This window comes from Nilaparvata lugens, chromosome 1, assembly GCF_014356525.2.
Source record: "Nilaparvata lugens isolate BPH chromosome 1, ASM1435652v1, whole genome shotgun sequence".
Taxonomy (NCBI): domain Eukaryota; kingdom Metazoa; phylum Arthropoda; class Insecta; order Hemiptera; family Delphacidae; genus Nilaparvata; species Nilaparvata lugens.
In genome coordinates, this window is record NC_052504.1 from 67,538,556 (window position 1) to 67,561,388 (window position 22,833).

The 22,833-nt window shown below is 39.0% G+C and overlaps 1 protein-coding gene across 1 annotated transcript; it reads left to right on the plus strand.

The window, feature by feature from the left end:
- Positions 1 to 13,845: 13,845 nt before the first annotated feature.
- Positions 13,846 to 21,117, plus strand: LOC111057354. The gene is made up of 6 exons (XM_039440782.1): positions 13,846 to 14,097; positions 16,391 to 16,602; positions 17,258 to 17,487; positions 18,302 to 18,668; positions 19,844 to 20,041; positions 20,398 to 21,117. The coding sequence occupies exons 3-6, from the start codon at positions 17,408 to 17,410 to the stop codon at positions 20,779 to 20,781; spliced, it is 1,029 nt and encodes a 342-aa protein (XP_039296716.1). The 5' UTR covers positions 13,846 to 14,097; positions 16,391 to 16,602; positions 17,258 to 17,407; the 3' UTR covers positions 20,782 to 21,117.
- The last annotated feature ends 1,716 nt before the right edge of the window (positions 21,118 to 22,833 follow it).

Consider the following 22,833-nt stretch of genomic DNA (forward strand, 5'->3'; position numbering starts at 1 on the left):
CGCCGCATTGTGGTAGTATTGACACAGTATACATACAGTACGGAAACTTGGCTAGTACCCTGACGCTAAAATCCGCCATCTTGTTAGGAAGCGCCGCATTGTAATAGTATTGATGGTAGGTTCGGATCACTTCAATGATCCGGATCAATTGATCTCGTTCATTGCTACGAGCCAATCAGAAGACCAGGATTGGAACTTCCCAAGGTCACGTGACGTGTTTAGTATTGGCGTCATGTAAAAAGCATTGGTTAGATAGGCGATTGATTACAAGTTTCCATTCTGTATATTCTGTGGTATTGATGGTAGGTTCGGATCACTTTAATGATCCGGATCAATTGATCTCGTTCGCTGCTACGAGCCAATCAGAAGACTAGGATTGGAACTTCCCAAGGTCACGTGACGTGTTTAGTATTGGGGTCATGTAAAAAGCATTGGTTAGATAGGCGATTTATTACAAGTTTCCATTCTGTACTTATTATGTGGCATTGGCGTTGGGTGAACTTCCCTGACGCTAAAATCCGCCATCTTGTTAGGAAGCGCCGCATTGTAATAGTATTGATGGTAGGTTCGGATCACTTCAATGATCCGGGTCAATTGATCTCGTTCATTGCTACGAGCCAATCAGAAGACCAGGATTGGAACTTCCCAAGGTCACGTGACGTGTTTAGTATTGGCGTCATGTAAAAAGCATTGGTTAGATAGGCGATTGATTACAAGTTTCCATTCTGTATATTCTGTGGTATTGATGGTAGGTTCGGATCACTTTAATGATCCGGATCAATTGATCTCGTTCGCTGCTACGAGCCAATCAGAAGACTAGGATTGGAACTTCCCAAGGTCACGTGACGTGTTTAGTATTGGGGTCATGTAAAAAGCATTGGTTAGATAGGCGATTTATTACAAGTTCCCATTCTGTACTTATTATGTGGCATTGGCGTTGGGTGAACGCTTAGACCAGTTATAGAATAGACACGCCCCATTGTATATTCATACTGAAAGTCGATGAAGCCATTTACTGCCAAAGTCGATTGGCATCTACTGCCAAATCCACCCATCTTGACGTCACAGCAGTGACGTCACGCATCGTATAGAAATAATAGAAACCTTTTTGAGTTTGTTGTGTAACTTACGTTTGTGGTGTTTAACTTAGGCCTAAATTGTTGTTAAACAATGCATTGTTGTTAAACATAGCTTGTTTTCCATAGCAGATTATTATTTATGAAAATGGTAATCTCCTGCGCAGCATATAATTGCACTGAAGTTTTTAGGAAAAAAAGTGGAATATCTTTTCATGCATAAGTTGAAATTTATACACATAAATATTGTAAGTTGTAACTGTAATATTATCCTTGTTTATGATGTAAGTGAACTCATTGCAGCATGACAATAAATTAGTTTTGTAGGCTGACGTACCTTATTATTTTCAAAACACATAACTTTGAAGCTGATATCACATAAAAAATTATAACTTAACCAGTGGCGGATCTAGAATTTTATTTGGGGGGGGGGCCAAGGAGGGGGGGGAACCAGCGCCGACGCCTCTAGGGGAAACCGCTAAGTCACTGTATGTGCTTCCTCTATAGTGCGCGTTTGTTTCAATGAAACCAGATAAACGGAGCGGGCAGGCAATGTAAATGTAACTAAGATATTATACAAAGTATTAAAACGTTAACGGATATCATACAATTGAAGACGTAGTAGTGGAATTAGGTCATTCTTGCCAATGAATATACTTTACCAGCTTCAAACTAATTATATTTGTATAAAATTTACATTCTTACAAAAAAAAATTTAGGCGTTTTGGGGGGGGGCTTGAGCCCGAAAGCCCCCCCATAGATCCACCACTGAACTTAACTGATATCGTTTTTGCCTGTAGCTAGAAATAACCTAAAAACACCATGAATCTGAAATAGACACAATCTGAAAGTTTTCCATACGATGCGTAAGGAACTATAAAGACTTATTTATTAGGGAACTATAGTGTGTTAAATTCAGCAATTTGATCCAAGGGTACATCGTCAACATTTACTTGATCAAAATCATCACATAGTTTTTTGAAGTCTTTGTTATGATCTAGGTATAATTCACATAACTTCATGGGGACTTCAAATTCGTATCTATTAGCAAGTGCAGAGATTGAGTCTTTTCAATTTATTCAGCAACGGAAAATCTGCCATTTTTTTACAAAGGAATTGATTGCAATTACCTGCTAGAATGAGTTCCTTTTCAATAGTTTTGTATTTTAATTCCAAGTACACAGTCACTTTTAGCAGTTTTCTTTATTTTAATCACTAATTCTGTGGTAATAAAACTCAATAAACATTGTAGACAACAGTTCAAGATCAACAGAAGTGGAATGTATAGGTTATGTTGATGTACTGACAATTGACGATTGTTCAAATCGATATCTAACCTCAAACTTTTTCAACTTAATGTGTAATTTTTTTTCCTACAAATAGGCCTACCTTGAAAAGTGACCATTTCTGCACTGATTGCAGGCTGCAAAGAATCACTCTTCTGCTCTAGTGCACAAAGTATTACTTTGCGTACTCCAGATTTGCAGCATGTCAATGCAAAATAGTTAGTAGGTTATATGGAGCACCAGTGCAGCAAAATCTAAATTAAGTTGGTAACTGTGGTATAGTGTGGTGGTGCACGTTATAAGAATCTTGATGGGGTGGACAACAGTGGATGACAGCAGCTGACAGCAAACAGCCGCCATTCAAACACACATACTACATTCTATTCTATTTATTAATAATAAAATTACACAGATATACATTTGATGCATTTCAGACGATTTTACCCATAATTACCCACTTTTCATATTCAATGGTAACTGTAGGAAAAACTCAATGTGAAATACATTTGCAAAGTTCCTCTGCTGCACTCAAGAAACCATTCCACCCTCGCCTACAGCTCGGGTGTAAACGTTTCTTTTGGTACAGCAAACTGTCACTTTGTGCACTAGTTGCACAAATAACTAATACTCACAGTCTTTTTATACTTAAAAATATCATAGGTTTCTTGGTTCACTTTTATCATGGCTCAGAGGATCAGGGTTTTTGTTACGGCCACTGAGGTGGGTGCAATAACAAATTACTTAGTAGCTTCTACTGGTTCAGCCAGGTTGGACTGAGTGAACACTAATTGAAACGAATACACTTTTATTAATAATCGGAGGACCAGACCTACAATAAGTTGATCGAATGAATTACTCAAACAAATAAATCAAGTTCAATACAGCAAAGCGGTGTAAAACAAAGTCTTTATAATATGAAGGCGGGAATCTCACTACACGAGGCGGAAACACAACTTGCTTAGTTCTATACTGTCTTTATGAATTATACTCATCAATGATAAGTCTCAGGTTGATATTGAAGCGGTATCACAGTAATAAAACACTTGGAGCCGATTAATCTTGTAGAGAATTGACATGAATGTAACTTGGAGCGGTGAATGATAGTTCAAATAGCTCTGTAGGGACTAGAGACAGCGCTCGTAGCGGTTACTTACCGCAACTGGTTGGCGGTAACAAAAACTTATTAAAAATATGAATAATTTGATAAACTTTCCAACTACAATCTTTCATAAACAGTAAACAATAAGAATAGTGGTTTGGCCAGAGCATTCTTGAATTGTGGCGCCAAATCCCAGACTACAGTTCTGCCCGTAGCAGGCTTGTTTGCGCTAGTGTCGATCGTCCAGCTGTTTGGTTTGTCGAGGAGAAAAAAGCCCCAGTCATCTTGTTCTTGTTCAGTCGTCCATTTTAGTTTGTCTTGTCTCGTTGTCTTGTTGTGAAGACCGAGTTTGTAATTTGTAATGTAATTTCAATCGGAAATTTCTTGTAGATAATTGTTTGAGTATAGTGTGTGTGAATTATAAATATAACAGCGTAAATAGTGTTGAATTGAATCCATTTGAATCTATAAAGAATCCAGTTTGAGCTTTGTTCAAAAATACAGTATACAGAGCCTGCAAGTTGAACACGGAAAACCAGCCTGGAAGCGAAAACCTATCTTTTTCCCAGATTTCTTCCCACCTTGAATCTGACCAAAACACCTAATAAAGGCTTCGAAGGGCAAGTAGACAAAATTGGATTAAATCTGGTGAGTTTTTGCTCTTTTTATTGTTCATTAATGCAGAGTTTGACTGTACCAATAACCTGGCTCAAATTGAAGACGAAATTTTGCTCCTTGTTAGTATTTGATAAATTGAATAGTAAATTACAGTCCTCTAGTAGCTCTAGCCTGAGCTTTGTTCAGAACATTTCTGGGCCTCCGAACCGTGATGAATTTAAATTTGTAATTTGTTGATTAATTCACACACATTAGATTTAAGCAATTTCGTATTTGTCCAATGTTGGCATGTTCAGAATGGTCTGATCTATGCACAACTCTAGTTTGTTGTAGCCTTGTTCTAGAGCAAGGTTTCTTGTCAATTTGTATTTGTCTGAAATTAAATTTATTTCAGTTAAAATTGAAATTTTCCTGAAACTAGGCTCATTGTGCTCTTTTCTCAGGAATTTGTTTGTTGGATTTTGTATTGTCCATTTTGTATTGTACATGTTAGTGAACGTTAATCACCTGCATGATTTTGTTTGTTCAATTCAACAAGTTATCGTTTGTTTGTGAGTTTTTGGAAGAACATTATCTAATCATATAGTTTTGTCTTCAGCAGTAACTTGTCTTGTGAATTGATAATCAAAGTTTAACTTTGATAACTTACTAGTCGTGATTCTTCCTTCCATTTAGTTTTTGAACTCATTCTTGTTTTTTTTTTTTGTCTGTTGTTTGTATTGTCGGGGCTGAATTGTTTTGTGTATGAGTTCAGGATGGAGGAAAAATTACAGAAACAAATCAGGGTTCATCGCGCTAAACTGGAACAATTGTATGCCAGATTGCAAAAAATTTATGACCTGTCTAAAAATGTCTCTGATCCAAAAGTTGCTGAGCAATTTTTAGTGTTGTATCCTCGGGTGTCTCAGACCATTTCGGATTATGAAAAGACAGAATTAGTGGTTAATGAGTTGGAACTTGAGTTGAATAAAGACCATGTTGTAGCATTCAACGACTCACATCTAGATCTGTTTCAGTATATTGAAGTAGCGGCTAACACTATCAAACAGAAAGAGGCCACTGATGCTATTGCTCAATCTTCGGCAGCTCCAGCAGCTAGTGCACAGCCGGTCGTGTCCGAGTCAGTACTGCCCAAAATCGACCTTCCAAAATTTGATGGGAACCAGACTCAATGGTCGGTGTTTTATGAATTATTTAAGGCATTGGTACATGACAACAAGAGTTTGAACGATCAGCAGAAGGTCCAATATCTTGTAAGTAGACTTACTGGACAAGCAGCAAATATTTGTCGTCATTTGCCACCATTGGCTAATAATTATCTAATAATTTGGCAGGCATTATTGACCCGCTATAACGATCCACGAGCGCAAGTCGATGCCTATTTCAAAAAAATTTTGAATTTCGTCCAATAAAATCAGAATCAAAGGCAGGTTGTATTGCGATTTTGGATGGGTTTTGCAGTTCCATCAATGCAGTGAAGAGATTGCGACTCACTGATTTGTCAGACTCGATATTCCTCTATCATGGCTTGAGATTGCTGGATCCAAGTTCTCGTAGAAATTTTGAATCGGCCGTACGTGACAAGGCTATGCCAACTTATGCCGATTATGTCAAATTCATTGAAAAGCAAATTAAGACTCTTCCTTCTGATGAGAAACAGACTGAATCGTTTAATATGAAGCACAAAAAAGATAATAAATCAAAGGTGTTTGTGGTTCAATCCAATGATTCATCTAATGATGCATCTAGTAAAAATCCCAATTGTCTGAAGTGCTCAAAACCGGGTCATCGGTTAGTAGATTGTGCTAGTTTCTTGAAAATGACTCCTTGGGATCGTTATTGTTTGATTAAAGGAAAGTTTTGTTGTTTTCGTTGTCTTGATGTGGATCATTTGAGTAAAAATTGTCGTAGTAAAACTCAGTGTGCTCAATGTCGAGAATCTCATCATTCTTTATTGCACTTTTCCAGATCAAGTTCCAATGAAGGTGTTGCGTCCTCGTCGAACTCCAAGGCAGGTGGCACATCACCTATTAGTTGTTGTTCTACATCCAATGATGTAGAAAATTCGACCGTTGTGTTGTCGACCGTCACTGCACATATTCGAGATTGTAATGGTCAGCTTTGTGATGTTCGTTTCTTGATTGACACCGGGAGTCAGTGTCATTTTGTTACAGCCAAATTGTGTCGGCGTTTGAGACTACCATTCCAGCCCATGAAAACCGTTGTTCGTGGATTTGGTGGTGGTACTAGTGAAGTTCGAGGTCGTACTTGTGTGTCGATTCAGTCGAAGTTGGATCCTACCGTCAAGTTTTCGATGGATGCCACAGTGGTAGATAAAATCATCGACAAGTTGCCTTCTTGTGAAATCGACAGATCCAAACTTCATCATCTTGAAAATCTCACACTGGCTGACGACAAATTCTACCTTCCTAGTAGAATAGATGGCATCATTGGTGCAGAGTTAGTTCCTCACTTGCTACGTGGGAGTCCTAGTACAGGTGAATCGCACGAATTGATGACTGTTAATAGTGTCTTTGGTCACATTCTGATGGGGAGAGCGCCGATTCTCACTTCAACAAAGAATGTGTCGAATTGTTTTACAGCCATCTGTGGTCCATTCGTTAGTAGTCCATCATTGGATAGTTTTGTGGAACGTTTTTGGGAGTTGGAATCGTGCCCTGCACCAAGCTGTCAACTGAAACCGGACGAGTTGGAGTGTGAGGTAAATTTTCGGAAGTCTGTACATCGTGTGAATTCTGGTCGTTTTGTTGTTGCCTTGTCATTTGTGGAGCCGCCCAGCAGCTTGGGAGATTCGTATGCTGTCGCCGAACGCCGACTGCTGAGTTTGGAGAGACGACTAGAGCATGACAGCAATACTCGTATTTCATATCATGAAATATTGATTGATTACCTACGTCAGGGTCACATGTCGTTTGTAGCAGATCAGACAGACCGAGGTGGTTACTACATACCGCATCACGCCATCGTGAAAGCAAGCAGCACTACCACGCCCATCCGAATTGTATTTGATGCTGGTTCCAGAACATCATCGGGTTTGTCATTGAACCAGGTTCTTCATGCTGGTCCCAAATTGCAGACTGACATTTTTGTTTTGTTAGTTAATTTTCGTTTGTTCCCAATCGCACTAACTGCCGACATTAAACAAATGTATCGACAGATATTAGTGGAGGATTCCTGCCGTCGTTATCAGCGTGTATTGTGGAGATTTTCGCCGGAGGATCCGATCGAAATTTATCAGCTCAATTGTGTTGTTTTTGGTGTTTCAAGCTCTCCATATTTGGCACTTCGCACCGTCCACCAGCTTGTAGAGGAGGATGGAAATCGTTTTCCAGCAGCCAAGGCGAGAATACCAAGAGACATGTTCATGGACGACTTAGTCACATCTGTCGCCACAGAGTCAGAGGCCGCGGAGCTGTATCATCAGTCCAAGCAGCTGTTTGAGGGAGGAGGTTTCTCGCTCACAAAGTGGACGTCAAATTCACCATCAATGCTGGAGAAATTCTCGGAGGAAGAGAAATCGTTTTCGTACAAGGATTTCGAAGCAGACAACTCCTTGGCTATCTTGGGATTGAATTGGCAACCTAGTACTGATCTGTTTCAGTTTTCCGTCAAGTGTGGTGAGGTCGTCGCTACTAAGCGTTCTATTCTGTCAGTGATGGCTCGTATCTATGATCCACTTGGTCTCTTGTCACCGTTTACATTATTTCTCAAGTGTCTTGTCCAGAAACTGTGGAAATTAGGAGTGGATTGGGACGAGAAGCCGCCTGAGTCTATATGCACTCTTTGGGAGAATTGTCAAAAAGAGTTGCCTCTATTATTAAAATTTGCTGTTCCACGTCACGTTGGTTTGTTTCAGGATTCTCACATCAGTTTGATTGGTTTTTGTGACGCATCATTGTCGGGTTATGGTGCAGTTATCTATGTGAAGTCGCAGAAGGAGAGCGAGGAGTCAAGAGTTGTATTATTGTGTTCCAAGTCCAAGGTAGCACCATCTAAAGTTGTTTCAATACCTCGTTTGGAGTTGTGTGCGGCACTCTTGTTGGCAGAACTCATGAATTCAGTAGTCACTATTATTAGTGAACGTTGTCATGTGTCTCGTATTGTCGCACTCTCTGATTCGACAGTCACCTTGTGTTGGATTAATGCTCCATCCGCAAAATGGCAAACTTTTGTTGGTAATCGCGTCGCAAAAATACAGGATTCTTGTATACAGGAGTGGATGCATGTTGCCGGAATTGAAAATCCCGCTGACTGTTTGTCTAGAGGTTTATCACCAGTTGAGCTTGTGAACTTTCCGTTGTGGCTCTCAGGTCCATCATGGTTAGCAGAGGACGAATGCGATTGGCCCGTCCGAACTCAAATGGAAGAGATCGTGGATCCACCGGAGGCGAAAAAACCGTCAGTGTTGACAGTCACAAAATCTCCTGATTGTAACAGCAATGCAGTATATTCATTGATTGGTTGTTGTTCGGATTATGGTCGTCTTTTGAGAATTGTAATTCTTGTTCTCAAATTCTTACGAATCTTACCCCAATCAGAGGAATCAGATTTCGATGTTGCTGAGAGGTATCTATGTAAAGTGGTGCAGAAGATACATTTTTCATCTGAATCTGTGCAATTGGAGAAGGGAGAAGATTGTTCTATGTGCCTTTGTCGCCTGTCTCCATTCATTGATAAAGGCGTGATTCGCGTCGGCGGTCGTTTGTCTCATGCTGGACTGGAATTTGAGACTTGTCATCAGATGATCCTACCAAAATCCGACGCTTTCGTATCGATGTTGATTGATTATCATCACAAGAAGAACTGTCATGCTGGACCTTCGTTATTGTTGTCCTTGATCAGACAGAAATTCTGGATACTGTCTGCTCGCTCTATTATTCGTATTTGTGTGTTTAAGTGTAATCGTTGTTTCCGTGTTCGACCTAGTAATAATGCAATCATTCCAAAAATGGGTGACCTGCCTGCTTGTCGAGTGTCAAAATGCAAATCATTTGAAAATTGTGGTGTGGATTACGCTGGTCCTTTGCGTATTACTATGACGAGACGTCGTAATCCTTGTATTTTGAAAGCCTACATTTGTCTGTTTGTGTGTATGGCAACAAAGGCGGTACATATTGAGTTGGTATCGGATCTATCAACGCCCATGTTTTTAGCCGCGTTTCGTCGTTTTTTGTCCCGTCGTGGACCCTGTCGTGTGATGTATTCCGATTGTGGTACTAATTTTGTAGGTGCCAAGGAACAGTTGCGAAAGATATCTCAACTTTTGAATTCGTCCGAGTTTCAAACCACATTGACTAGTCAACTCGCCGAACACAAAATTGAATGGAAATTCATTCCCCCTGGTTCACCGCATTTTGGAGGTCTGTGGGAGGCAAATGTCAAATCTGTAAAGTTGCATCTGTTCCGAGTAATTGGCAATCAACTTCTCACCTATGAGGAACTGAACACGGTGTTGGTGCAGATTGAAGGTGTCCTGAATTCCCGCCCACTGTGTGTACTGAGTGAGGATCCGTGTGAACCGCTGGCTTTAACCCCAGCGCACTTTTTGACACTAACACCGTTGAAATCGTTTCCCATGCGGGACGTGGACAGTGTCCCTGTGAATCGTCTCACCAGGTATGAATTGATTGGTCAACTTATTCAATCGTTCTGGAACCGATGGAGAAGAGAGTACCTGCACGAACTCCAAAGTCGTAAAAAATGGTTGAAATCACCCACTTCTATCAGTGTGGGAACGGTTGTGGTAGTGGACCAACCAAACACACCTCCATTGCAGTGGCCACTGGGTGTCATCAAACAGGTGTTTCCGGGAAGTGACGGCGAGGTTCGAGTGGCGAGTGTTCGCCTAAAAACTGGTATTTATAAAAGACCAGTTACAAAACTGTATCCACTCCCAACTCAATAGTTGTTTTGCTTGTTGCATTTTTTTTTCTTTGTGTTGTTTTTTTTTGTGATGGTGTTTTTTGTTCTTCTTTGGCATGTCTGGATTTTTTTCCTTTCCTTGGTTTTTTCAGTTTTGTAACTTGGCTGAAAAATAGTTTTTCAGAGGCGGGGGTATGGTTTGGCCAGAGCATTTTTGAATTGTGGCGCCAAATCCCAGACTACAGTTCTGCCCGTAGCAGGCTTGTTTGCGCTAGTGTCGATCGTCCAGCTGTTTGGTTTGTCGAGGAGAAAAAAGCCCCAGTCATCTTGTTCTTGTTCAGTCGTCCATTTTAGTTTGTCTTGTCTCGTTGTCTTGTTGTGAAGACCGAGTTTGTAATTTGTAATGTAATTTCAATCGGAAATTTCTTGTAGATAATTGTTTGAGTATAGTGTGTGTGAATTATAAATATAACAGCGTAAATAGTGTTGAATTGAATCCATTTGAATCTATAAAGAATCCAGTTTGAGCTTTGTTCAAAAATACAGTATACAGAGCCTGCAAGTTGAACACGGAAAACCAGCCTGGAAGCGAAAACCTATCTTTTTCCCAGATTTCTTCCCACCTCGAATCTGACCAAAACACCTAATAAAGGCTTCGAAGGGCAAGTAGACAAAATTGGATTAAATCTGGTGAGTTTTTGCTCTTTTTATTGTTCATTAATGCAGAGTTTGACTGTACCAATAACCTGGCTCAAATTGAAGACCAAATTTTGCTCCTTGTTAGTATTTGATAAATTGAATAGTAAATTACAGTCCTCTAGTAGCTCTAGCCTGAGCTTTGTTCAGAACAAATAGAATGATGCGGTCATGCGGCCATCACTGAAATTGATCACATGACTAAATTATGGACTCTGATAGGTGGAATTGGATTTTATCGGTTTTGCTTCACAGATGTCAACATTTGAACTTGAATTTTGTAGACTTTGCATCTAAGGCCACTTTTCAGATATTAAAATAAAGTATTTCCAAGATATTTTTGCTTGTAAGAGTTCAATATTCTGTAACTATAGACACAATACAGCATATATCAGTGGTACCAATAACTCAATTTCGAAAGAAATGAACTTAGCAGTTTTTTTTCAGCCCCCACATTTATAGTTTAATGGGGTATCACACCAAAGCTGGGCCGGGCCAAGTTGAGTGGAATCCATGTGTGTGCTAACTATGCAGGATTTAGTCGGGATCATTCAAACCAACGCTGGACTGAGCCGAGCAGATTTGTGCAGTCAGTTTAATGCCCAACTCAAGCGTTTTCGGCTAAGCGGATTATGCCTTCTTTCAGTTTAGTTTGATCTGCCCACGTAGTGGGCAGTATTGCGCAGTATTTTGTTTTTTGTATTATTGAGAAATTGACAATTGCTTTCAGTACAAATGCAGGCAGATTCGCCCGGCTCAGCTCGGCTTCGGCGCTAAATCCGCCTTAGAAAAGAGTAAGGTGATATAGGTATTACAGATGATGTAGGCCTAAAGATGATAATAGTTGAGCGGTGTATTTTTTGTATTTTGTTTAGTTACTTATTAATTCCAGTATCAGCAAGAACAGTGAAGATTTATCATTAATTTATGTACTACTATAGCTTACCAAGCGAACTTCGTGTACCGCCAAAAAATCAATGTATCTTGTAATGAAGTTCCAATCCTGGTCTTCTGATTGGCTCGTGGCAGTGAATGAGATAAATTGATCCGGATCATTAAAGTGATCCGAATCTACAATCAATACTATTACAATGCGGCGCTTCTTAACAAGATGGCGGATTTTAGCATCAGGGTACTAGCCAAGTTTCCATACTGTATGTTTGTATGTTTGTTTGTTTTTAATATCTTCCCAGAGACTCTTAACAGAGTATGAGAATTGTCAAAAAAAAAAATGCTTGAAAACATTACTTTCAATAAGAAAAAATACACATGACACATACTCATATACATACATACATACATACACATACACACACATACAAACATATCAACACACAAAGGGCCCCTCCCTAAACATATATTCCTGTGTGGTATAAAATACACCTTCCATCAATAACTCTTTTAACTTCTTTCCGAATAAATTGAGATCTTCAACGTTTTTCATATCAACATGAAGCTTTCTAAAAAATTTAAGACCCATATATGTTGGCTTCTTTTCAAAAAGAGCTGTCCTATGGTACATGGAAGCAAAGTCTCCTCTATTTCTGGTTTGATACCTGTGGGAATCACTATTTCTAGCCGAAGCCTTATTTCTCCTGAAGTACATAATCACCTCATAAATGTAAAGCGAGGGAACGGTGATAATGCCTAGCTCCTTGAAATGATTCCTGCAAGATTCGAGAGGCATAATTCCTTTTATTGACCGTATAGCTTTTTTCTGCAGCCTGAAAACTCTCTCCAAATTCTGACAGGACCCACCCCAAACAACAATGGCATAGCGAATATGTGATATAATTAGGGAATGGAAGACTGCCATTGTCAGTTTGGAATCATTTAACCTTCTAATCTGTCTGAGTGCAAAAACACCTGAGGAGATTCTATTACAAAGCTGATCAATATAGTAATCCCATGATAAATACTGGTATAAAGCTACCCCTAGGAACTTAACAAAAAGAGGCTTGTCAACATTTGTATTATTTACTTGGACATTAATATTATGTGTTGGCCTAGAGTTATTCTTATGTCTAAACTGTAAGTATTGTGATTTCGATTCATTTATTCCATGCTTAAGTTGTTGAAGGTATTGGGCTATGGCATTTATGTTTAAAAAAGTGTCAATTTCTAAAACATTCACATCTTGTGATCCACAAATGTAGGAAGTGTCGTCAGCATATAATAAAACTCTACCCTGTGGTATGTCATTCACATACAAAAGAAACAACAATGGTCCAAGGATACTTCCTTGTGGGACACCTGCATTTACTGATAGACTATTCGATAAATGTTTTATCAACTGCCCATCTTCCACCCTTGAAATCTCAACAACTTGAGACCTATTCAGGAGATAGGACCTGAACCACTCTAGCTCAATACCTCTCACACCCACTTTCTCCAACTTCTTCATCAAGATTTCATGGTCCACACAGTCAAAAGCTTTGCTTAAATCCAGGAAAACTCCAACAGTCTTTTTCCCCATGTCCATCATGTCAATTATGTCCTCAAACATAGATGCAATTGCCGTCTTCGTGGATTTATCCTTCTGAAAACCATGCTGCTCCTGCGCCAATATTCCATTCTGCATAAGATGCTCAAGAAGACGAATTAACATGCATTTTTCAAACACCTTGCCAACAGAATTTCCTAAAGTGATCGGTATGTATATTGTGGTTGCGGTACAGAATAGGTACAGAATGGAAACTTGTAATCAATCGCCTATCTAACCGATGCTTTTTACATGACGCCAATACTAAACACGTCACGTGACCTTGAGAAGTTCCAATCCTGGTCTTCTGATTGGCTCGTGGCAGTGAATGAGATCAATTGATCCAGATCATTAAAGTGATCCAAACCTACCATCAATACTATAGTGAGGTTCACGTTATAATGACAGTATTTGATCAACTTTGGTTTTGCTATCCTTGTCTATCATTCGACAAAGACGGTGGTACTATCCTTTTCTTGGTCCACAACAATGACAATTTTGTTTTTGACAGTGTAAAAATATAATTTGTTAATCGGCATCGCTATTCTTCTATCTTTATTCACTACCATTATAACGTGGACCTCACTATATAGACAATGCGGCTCTTCCTAACAAGATGGCGGATTTTAGCGTCAGGGTACTAGCCAAGTTTCCATACTGTATGTATACTGCGGTTGAGTGCTCCGACAGCATTGACGAGGCATGCGACCATGCGTGTGTTTTTCGACCTTTCGGATAATTATTTTGTAATTTTCAAATATTTGGCTCAACTTTTTAGACATTTTGGACGCCGTTAACCTGCAATCCTTGCTGTTTCCTGTTTGCAGCTTGTGTCGTTGATAGCCTGAAAGTTATAAGCTCTTACAACTTTAAAAGTTCACATAAGTTACTTATTGTTTAGTTATTCTTGACTCTTGAGGGTGGAATTAGATTAAGATATCACTGATCAAAATTCAGGTAAGATCTCATAAAATATACAGTACCTACTTAGAGAAAACATAGTTCTGAAATTTGATGAGCTATTAGCCTATCTTAATCAAGAATCCATGCAGATTCTCATCAACTCATACCATAATGTGACCCATCAATAGATTCAATTGTGGAAAGCTTATAATTATTATTATATGAGTACCGGCATGCTTATTAAATAAGGTTTCATAAGTTTGATCGTTTGATGAATCGTTTGAAATCATTATATTAGACCACCGCTTGACCGCTACCACATATTAACGCAGTTACCGTACGTATAGAATATGTGTCATATATGATCCCATCTAGGGCTACCAGATCAGAAGAGTTATTTGTGCAACTAGTGCGCAAAGTGACAGTTTGCTGCACCGAAAGAAACGTTTACGCCCGAGCCGTAGGCGAGGGCGGAATGGTTTCTTGAGTGCAGCAGAGGAACTTTGCGCACGTATTTCACATTAAGTTTTTCCTACAGTTACCATTGAATATGAAAAGTGGGTAATTATGGGTAAAATTGCCTGAAATCCATCAAATAGCTTAGTAGTGTTTGAATGGCGAGGCGGCTGTGTGGTGTGTGCTGTGGTGGCACTGTGCTGTTGCTGTCCTCGATATAATATATAATAGTAATAATTAGCGCGTTGTGCTTCGTTGCACCTCTGCTCACTATAGCAGCCACAGCAGTCACTGTTACCAACTTCATTTTGATTTTGCTGCACTGTTGCTCCATATAACCTACTAAGTATTTTGCGTTGCCATGTTGCAAATCTGGAGTGCAGAAAAATTTTTCCCGCACTAGAGCGGAAAAGTGATTCTTTGCGTTCTGTAATCAGTGCAGCAATGGCCACTTTTCAACGTAACTGTAGGAAAAATAATTTTTCGCCACACTGCACAGAAAGCAGCTGTTTTCCAGTCCCTACGTAGATCTGAAAGACCTTGTTTGCAGACGACGTCAGAAAAGGGTTTCTTTTCCGGTCTAGGTCAGAAAGTTGTCTCTTTCCAGCCGCTCATGGAAGTAGTTAATAAGTCATCCGCTAGATCGGGCGAGTGTCCACTTTCATCAACAACTGAAGTCGCCATGATTTCAGTTCCAGTTTCGAATCAAACTAATTCGCTTCGTAACCAGTTTTATTCAATTATTTATTGTTGATTAGTGCATTCCGAATTTTCAAAAATGCTTGAAGATGACTGTGGTATTCCAAGTGAAATTTTAAAAGAATCTGAAATCCTGACTGCAAATCTTCTACCACTAAAATCAAGAGATAGGTACGATAGCTTAATGAGTATTCTTTATTTATTTTGTCAGCAATACCTGTAGTGTGGTGAAAAATATCGTTCGCACCACGGGCAAAAATGTTTTTCCAGCTCTCAATCTTTTCTAGTCCTCGGCCTACGGCCTCGGACTTGAAAACCGATTTCGAGCTGGAAAAATCTCATTTTCTACTCTAGGTGCGAAATATACTATTTCCTGAAAAAATGCCTCATTTTTCAATAAATTCCCGGACATTGTGTGCATGCGCACAACACACTGCACAGATATGCCAGTAGGTCTCTCTTTTTGAAGGCAGCAAATCGGTGACTTTTTGAAATGTTGCCTATTAAGCAATGGCAATTCATTTTAAAATCTCTAACTTGTAAGAAATTGGTTGAATTGAACGAAATTTGAAGTGTTGTATTTGCGATTCAAGCACAAAATGCGAACGTAGAGCAAGGGTTCTCTCATCCATTTTTAATATATATATATATATATATAATATATATATATATATAATATATATATATATAATATATATATATATATTAGTAGATAATAAGCTGAGATCTAGGAATGTATACACTAGCATGTAACTAATTAGGCTACTATTGATAGAACGCTCTTATTTTGCTGGATAGATTGCAGGCCTTATTTCAATATGAACTCAGCCAACCAGAGAGTTTTCACGCTAATCGCGTGATCCAAGTTTTAGATCCACTCTGGCAATTTTGGAAATATTCGGATGCAAAGTGATTATTGATTATTATTATTATTCAGATTCGAAAGTATAGTATTTGGATGATCTTGACCAAGTGATTTTTAGGTTTTTCTAAGGCTACCTATCTAGTTTCAATAAATTTTCATATCTAAATGATTTGAAAGTTTATACTGTATTTTATTTCTTATGAAATAATAAGAATTATTTAGAAATATTGACATATATATGCAATTTATATCGTTCATAAACAGTACGATAAATATGACATAATTAATACAACATTGCATTAATAACTCGAGAAATCTTTGTCGCAGAAATGGATAGATTTGATGGAGTTCCAAATGCTGATGAAGTGCGTCCTCTACATGAGAGATGCAGGCCATGACGCAGATCAGCAGCCAGGGCCTGCTAACAGAAACCAGCCATTGCCATCAATTACCATGCCTGGTAGTAGGCCTGGAAGTGTTGTACATGGCGATGGCAACGGTTATTACTACCATGTTGAAAGAGTACGTGGTAACCGAAGGTAAGTGCCTGTTTGTGACTATTGATTTCACAAAAATACAAGACCACCAGTGCAGCGGAAAAAGCAGCTTGCTTGTTTTCCGTACAGTGCGTGAAACTGTAACTTACCTTACTATTTTTTAATATAAATTACTCATGAAGTATTTAAAATAATATATTAATATAGTATACACATTGTTTTAAAATTACTGTACTAGCATTAAATCATAAAAGTATACAGGCCCCTACAGGGCGCTAGTTTGTATGACTGTATATTCATATAGAAGGAAGGAATCTACTATTATTCAATCCAATCTACTATCCAATCTACTATTATTCATTAAATTTTATTATTAAACACCTGTCTAATGTTCCCCAACAATGTAAAATATATTTTATTTTTTATCAAAAAAATTATTTCTCCCTCACTAATGCATAGGCCTACCTTGAATAAGGTCAACTCAATATTGTCATGCGACCATGGCATAAGTTAATTGTATCACACTTAACTTACATTGTTTGAAGATGACTTTCTAAATTCGATAATTAACTGGTATTATTTCTAAAAAATCAATATAACTTTCTTTAAATTGTGTCTGCAGTGGAAAAAAATTGTTTACATTATAGATAGGCTACTTGAGTACGTAGGTTTAATGGTTTGATGTTATCGATTCCAGATTGTTGAGGTGCAAAGAGAAAAAGAAAAGAAATTGCATGACCAGAGCCTCGATGGGACTGGAGGAAGGGTCTCCAATCCTGCCAACCTTCAACAGCCCACACAGTTCCACAACCATCAACCTGACCACGTAGAAGGCAGGAGGCTGCAGATGATGGCGAGGTTGAAAGAGCGGGCACAGCAGGAGCCGGAGTCTTCCGTTGGTAGAATCATAGACGAAGAAGCATTGAGGTATGCCCATGATAATAATTTTTTTATTCTAAGTCATTTTAAAATCTAAATCGTAGAGCAGATCCCAAAAGCGTCTATATTAAGAACTCTAGTACTATGCAATAAATTATATTAAAGGCACATTGTAGAGAAAAATGTTCTGTAGACTTGCAATAATAACTTTTAAATGTTATGGTAATTGTATTTTATACGGTAATATGATCACAATGCTCCAGTTTTTCACAATATTGAATGGGAATAACAATCCTCCACAAGGACACTGCTAATTTAATGCTGTTCACACAATTTCCAGTTTGGTTTTCCAGAAATCTTCGCATAATAAAGTAATGGTAAAGAGTCAAACATTTTTGGGTCCTTCATTAGTAGAATGTTATTTATTTTATTTTTATTGTAAAATCTTATATATAAAAGAGAGTGTTGGTTTGTTTGTATGAAGTCTACAGACTCGGAAACCGTTGAACCGTTCGCCATGAGACATGGTATATATATATATATATATATATATATATATAATTTGAAGGAGAAGGTTTATAAGCCATCAATTCAGCCCAAACTCAATTGGGTTCCCTAAAGGACCGAAGAGGATCCAATGTTAATCTTATGGTGAAATAAATATCATTATGCACCCTATATTGAGGCACCCTATTAAACAGATGATATTTTAACGTATGGCAGTTACAATTAAGGAGGATGAATAGATGCCCTTATTTATTAAACACCGGACAAGACCGGGTGATCTGAAAATGACACAGTTTATTGAAAATGACACAAATAATATTTTGACATTCGATTGAGAAATGAATGCTTTTTTTAGAGATCCAGAGGCTTCCTACGAGATTCCCGCTACTGGCGCCAGCAGGGCCATGAAAAGGGCGAGAGGAGCAACTCAGCCGGCCATTCCTCGCACCCTTGAGGACATGACGGAGGAAATGAGCCAAGTGGGTCGTGAGGAATTACGATCCACATCGGTTGGTTCACAATTCTTCCTCGATGAGCCGATAAGGGGTGCCGACGGGGAGACACTGGCCGAGGGCTTCGTTAGCCAGAGGATGGTGGCCCATCTGCGGCGGCACCCAGCGGAGGCCTCCCAGCTACTCATGGACGCAACATTCAAAACACTACCAAGACGACCAGAGGGAGTGCACCAATTTTTTTCAGTACACGTTTTGTACGTGGATGTTGTGAGTAAAACGCTGATTATTTAAAAAACATTTTCAAATACTTACATCTTCATCTAGTTCAATAGAATACGTCAGCCGAGGTTGATAAGCAGTAAGATAAACAGTTCGGTTCGAGGCATTATCAGAGAAACGAATCATAAGATAAGGAGATCGATCTCGGTATCAAAAAATCTATATTTCCCAATAGAATCGATCCCCTCAAACGTTTGATGTTCAAATTGCAAAGTTTGTTTTGAAATTTATATAATTGGCGAAATTTCTTCCATGTTAACATTTCAAGTGAACTCTGAATTATTTTTATTTAGTAATGGACAAGTTTTATTGAAAACTTGCTTGAACTCTGAAGCTGTTTTTAATAATTTCCTATATTGAAATCCTAATTTCTGGATTGAAAGCATTTAATTTTTAAGGATTCTCCATTACATGGTATTGCCTGATATAAATAAAATTATTCAAGCTCAGGAGAGTTTTCTGAAATCAGCAGAATTCACCCTCCACAAAAGAAATTGAAGAAATCTTTAAGAAATTGCATTTTATTTCTATTACATGGATAGACCGAAAAATGTGTAGTTGATAATATTTTGAACGTGTGTTACATGGAAGAAATTAACACATGTGTGGCGAATCACCTGCTATTTTTCACACGTGTGGAACATGTGTTTAGCAACTTGTATTAGTTTGTTTATTAGTTGTTATCAATATTTCAGTTAAAAACTTGCAACATTATGCAGTTAAAAACAAAGCAGCAAAATAAACGAAATACAGTAATTGATATTTCAATTAATAACTTGATCAATAAGATGTATCATGATTTTCACAAGATTTTATGATTTATACTGGGAGACGTGAAAGTTCCTCAATTCTGTCTAAAATAATGCCATTAAATTATAGCTGCGTTTACACCAACGTTATTAACCAAATAATTATTTCTTTGTTGTTATAGATTCTATTAGATTGAACATAACTTATCATACACACAATGAACATAAATGTGTTTGTCAAGTTCCGTTCAATCTAATAAAATCTATAAGGACAGAAGAATAAAATTTTTGTTAATAACTTTGGTGGAAACGCAGCTTATGAATTGAAAATATCACAATGGTAAAAAAAATGGTGTGAGTGTGCCACACCAAATTTTTTTGCAATAAGATTAGTGATTGGCTTATTTGTTTCAGGCTGTGCCAGTGGCGTTCTTCCTCATGAAGAGGAGAACGGAGGACAGCTACCGGCGCGTGCTTAGTCACATGCGTGAAAACTTCCTAAATTGGAATTTCATGACGATCACCACTGACTTCGAAGTCGGACAGGTGAATGCCATCAGGGCGGTATTCCCAGAAGCGCGGCATATAGGATGCTGGTTCCACTTTTGTCAAGTGAGTGCTGATTTAAGTTGTTAATATCAGTAGGGTAACAATTAGGTGTTTTTCACAATACAAGAAGTATTGTTGTCAGGTGTACCAGGAAATCTATATGGGATAGAGCGTTCTACCTGATCTAAGATTTTAGAGCACAAAAATACACCCAGAGGGATTTTGAATTGTACATTTGAATGGTGGCTAACAGAAGAAATTGTTCATTATATACTATCCTAAACCATAGACTTCAGAATAATTGTTAAAAATTCATTAATTAAACTGTTGACAATGACAAAGAGTTTTCACTCTTATATCATTAGACTAGACATGACTCCAAAAATTGTAGGTAACATGAACCGTAACTTATTTTTCAGGCGATTTGGCGTTACGTGGTAGCTGAAGGCCTTACTGCTTCAATACGGGCTGACTTCGAGGTCAAAAAAGTTGTAAAAATGTTCATGGCTCTTCTACACTTGCCACCACACCCGGGGCCTCCTCACGATGACCGGGTCCCTCCTTATGGCATTGCTGATGGTCTGAATGCCATCAGCAACTACATCGACGAGGGAAACCTTGATCGACGATTGCAAAACGCAGTCGCTTACGTGAGGAGGTATTGGGTGGGGGTGATCGGAGTGGAAAGCCTGTCAACATTCCAGGCGCCTCGAAGAACAAACAATTATCTGGAAAGTTTCCACTCAAGGATGCTGGCCGCCTTTGGTGTCAACCTGGACATCTGGAGCTTCATAATTGAGTAAATGAAATAATAAACTACTATTACATAATATATATTTCATTTTTTCAAAACTTGTACAGAAACCTTCACTGTAGGACAGCTATTTATAAGTGCATGATTATTGAAATGTATCCACTAATTATCCATGTATTCCTCTATGGAGGAATACATAGTGTGAGCAATGACTTGGTCGATTTGTTTTTACTGAAAAATTTTTTGAGGTTGGGAGGTTGCTTATAAATGAGGGTGGGTGGTTGCTGGAAAAGGTGTTTGGTAGAGGGATTGGAGGAGACGACATGGAACAGATCTTTAAGGACAGGTTTGAGGTTTTCGATTCCAGGGAAGTAGGTGGTACAGAGCTTTGGAGTTTGCGGGATTTGGGAATTTTTAGTGGTTGGATTAGTGCCAGTTTTGGAGGAGATTTGTTTCTGTAACAACCTTTCAGGATAGTTACATTTCAGGAGGGATTGGTGGAGTTTTTTGAGGTACTGGTCAAGATGGTGGGGATCACTGCAAAGTTTTTGGCCTCGGATTGAGAGGGAACGTGGGAGGGATCTTTTGATGTGGTAGGGATGGCAACTCTCAAAGTGTAGGAACTGTTGAGTGTGGGTGAAAGTATTGGTGGATAAGGTATTGGAGTTGGAAAGGATTACATTGACATCTAGGAAGTTGATGGAGGATTCAGAAATATTCCAGGTGAAAGAGACAGAGTAGTTGGAGTTGAGTTGATTGTGGAAGTGGGAGAGGGTATCATGTCCATGAGGCAATATGAGGAATATGTTGTCAATGAAACGGAGCCATATCAAGGGGGATAGGGTTTGTTTGGAAAGGAAATCCTGTTCAAGGAGGCCCATGAATAGGTTTGCATAGGATGGTGCCATCCTGGTGCCCATGGCTGCATCCTGGGTTTGAAGATAATATTTATCTTCAAACCTGAGGGCATTGCTTGTGAGTACCAGTTTGGCAAGGTTTACTAGGAAGGTGGTTGAAGGGGTGGAGGGTGTGGGTTGTGAGGAAAGGAAATGCTCAAGGGATTTTAAGCCTTCAGAATGGGGGATGGAAGTGTAGAGGGAGGCTACATCAATGGTAACAAGAAGGAGTTGTTGGTCAGTTGGAAGGGTTGTGTTTCTTAGAATATCTATGAAGTGGAAGGAATCTCTGATATGAGAGGGTAGGGAGGCAACAATGGGTTGGAGGTGGAAATCAACAAGGGCAGAGATTCGTTCAGTTGGGCTATTTATGCTTGAAACAATGGGACGACCAGGATTGCCTTCTTTATGAATTTGTGGAAGAAGATAGAAGTGTGGTGTGTTGGGAGAGTCTGGCGAAAGGATGTTGATGTCTGAGTCCGAGAGGCCTTCAGATGGACTGTATTGCATCAGAAATTTGAAAACTTTCTTTTGGATTCATGGAGTAGGGTCAGAAGGCAGGAGTTGATACTGTTCAGGGTTGGTGAGTTGCCGGTTGGCTTCATTGATGTAATCTGTGGTGTTCAGTAAGACTACAGTTGAGCTTTTGTCAGCTTTGGTGATGAAAATACTGGGGTCAGAGTGAAGGTCTTTGATGGATTTGAACTCTTGGGGTGTGAGGTTGGGGGTTGGAGTGAGGGATTCAATGAATTTTTTAGAGCTGACTTTGTTCAGGAGTAAATTGCAGAAGATTTCAACAGGGTGGTTGGCTGGGAGAGACTTGGGTTCACGATTGGATTTTGGGGCAAACTCTTGATGATTTGGTCAGAAGTAGTCGAGGGGGGAGGGCAAGAAGGGTCAGAAGTGTTGTTGCCACTGAAGTATACTTGCCATCTGAGATATCTAGTGAAGTGAACAGTATCAGAGAGAAGGTTTATGGCATTAAGTTTGGGAGTTGGGGCAAAAGAGAGACCCTTGTTGAGGACTGATTGATCTGTAGGTGAAAGGTTTCTTGAGGATAGGTTGAGGACAGTGGGATTTTCAACGTTTTCTTGATGAATTGAAGGAGATGTAGATTGTTGGGGCTTACGTTTGGGTAAGGAGGGCGGAATATGGCAGGGTGGTGGTAGGTTCAAGATTGAGGCAAGGCTGGGTTTGTCACAGAT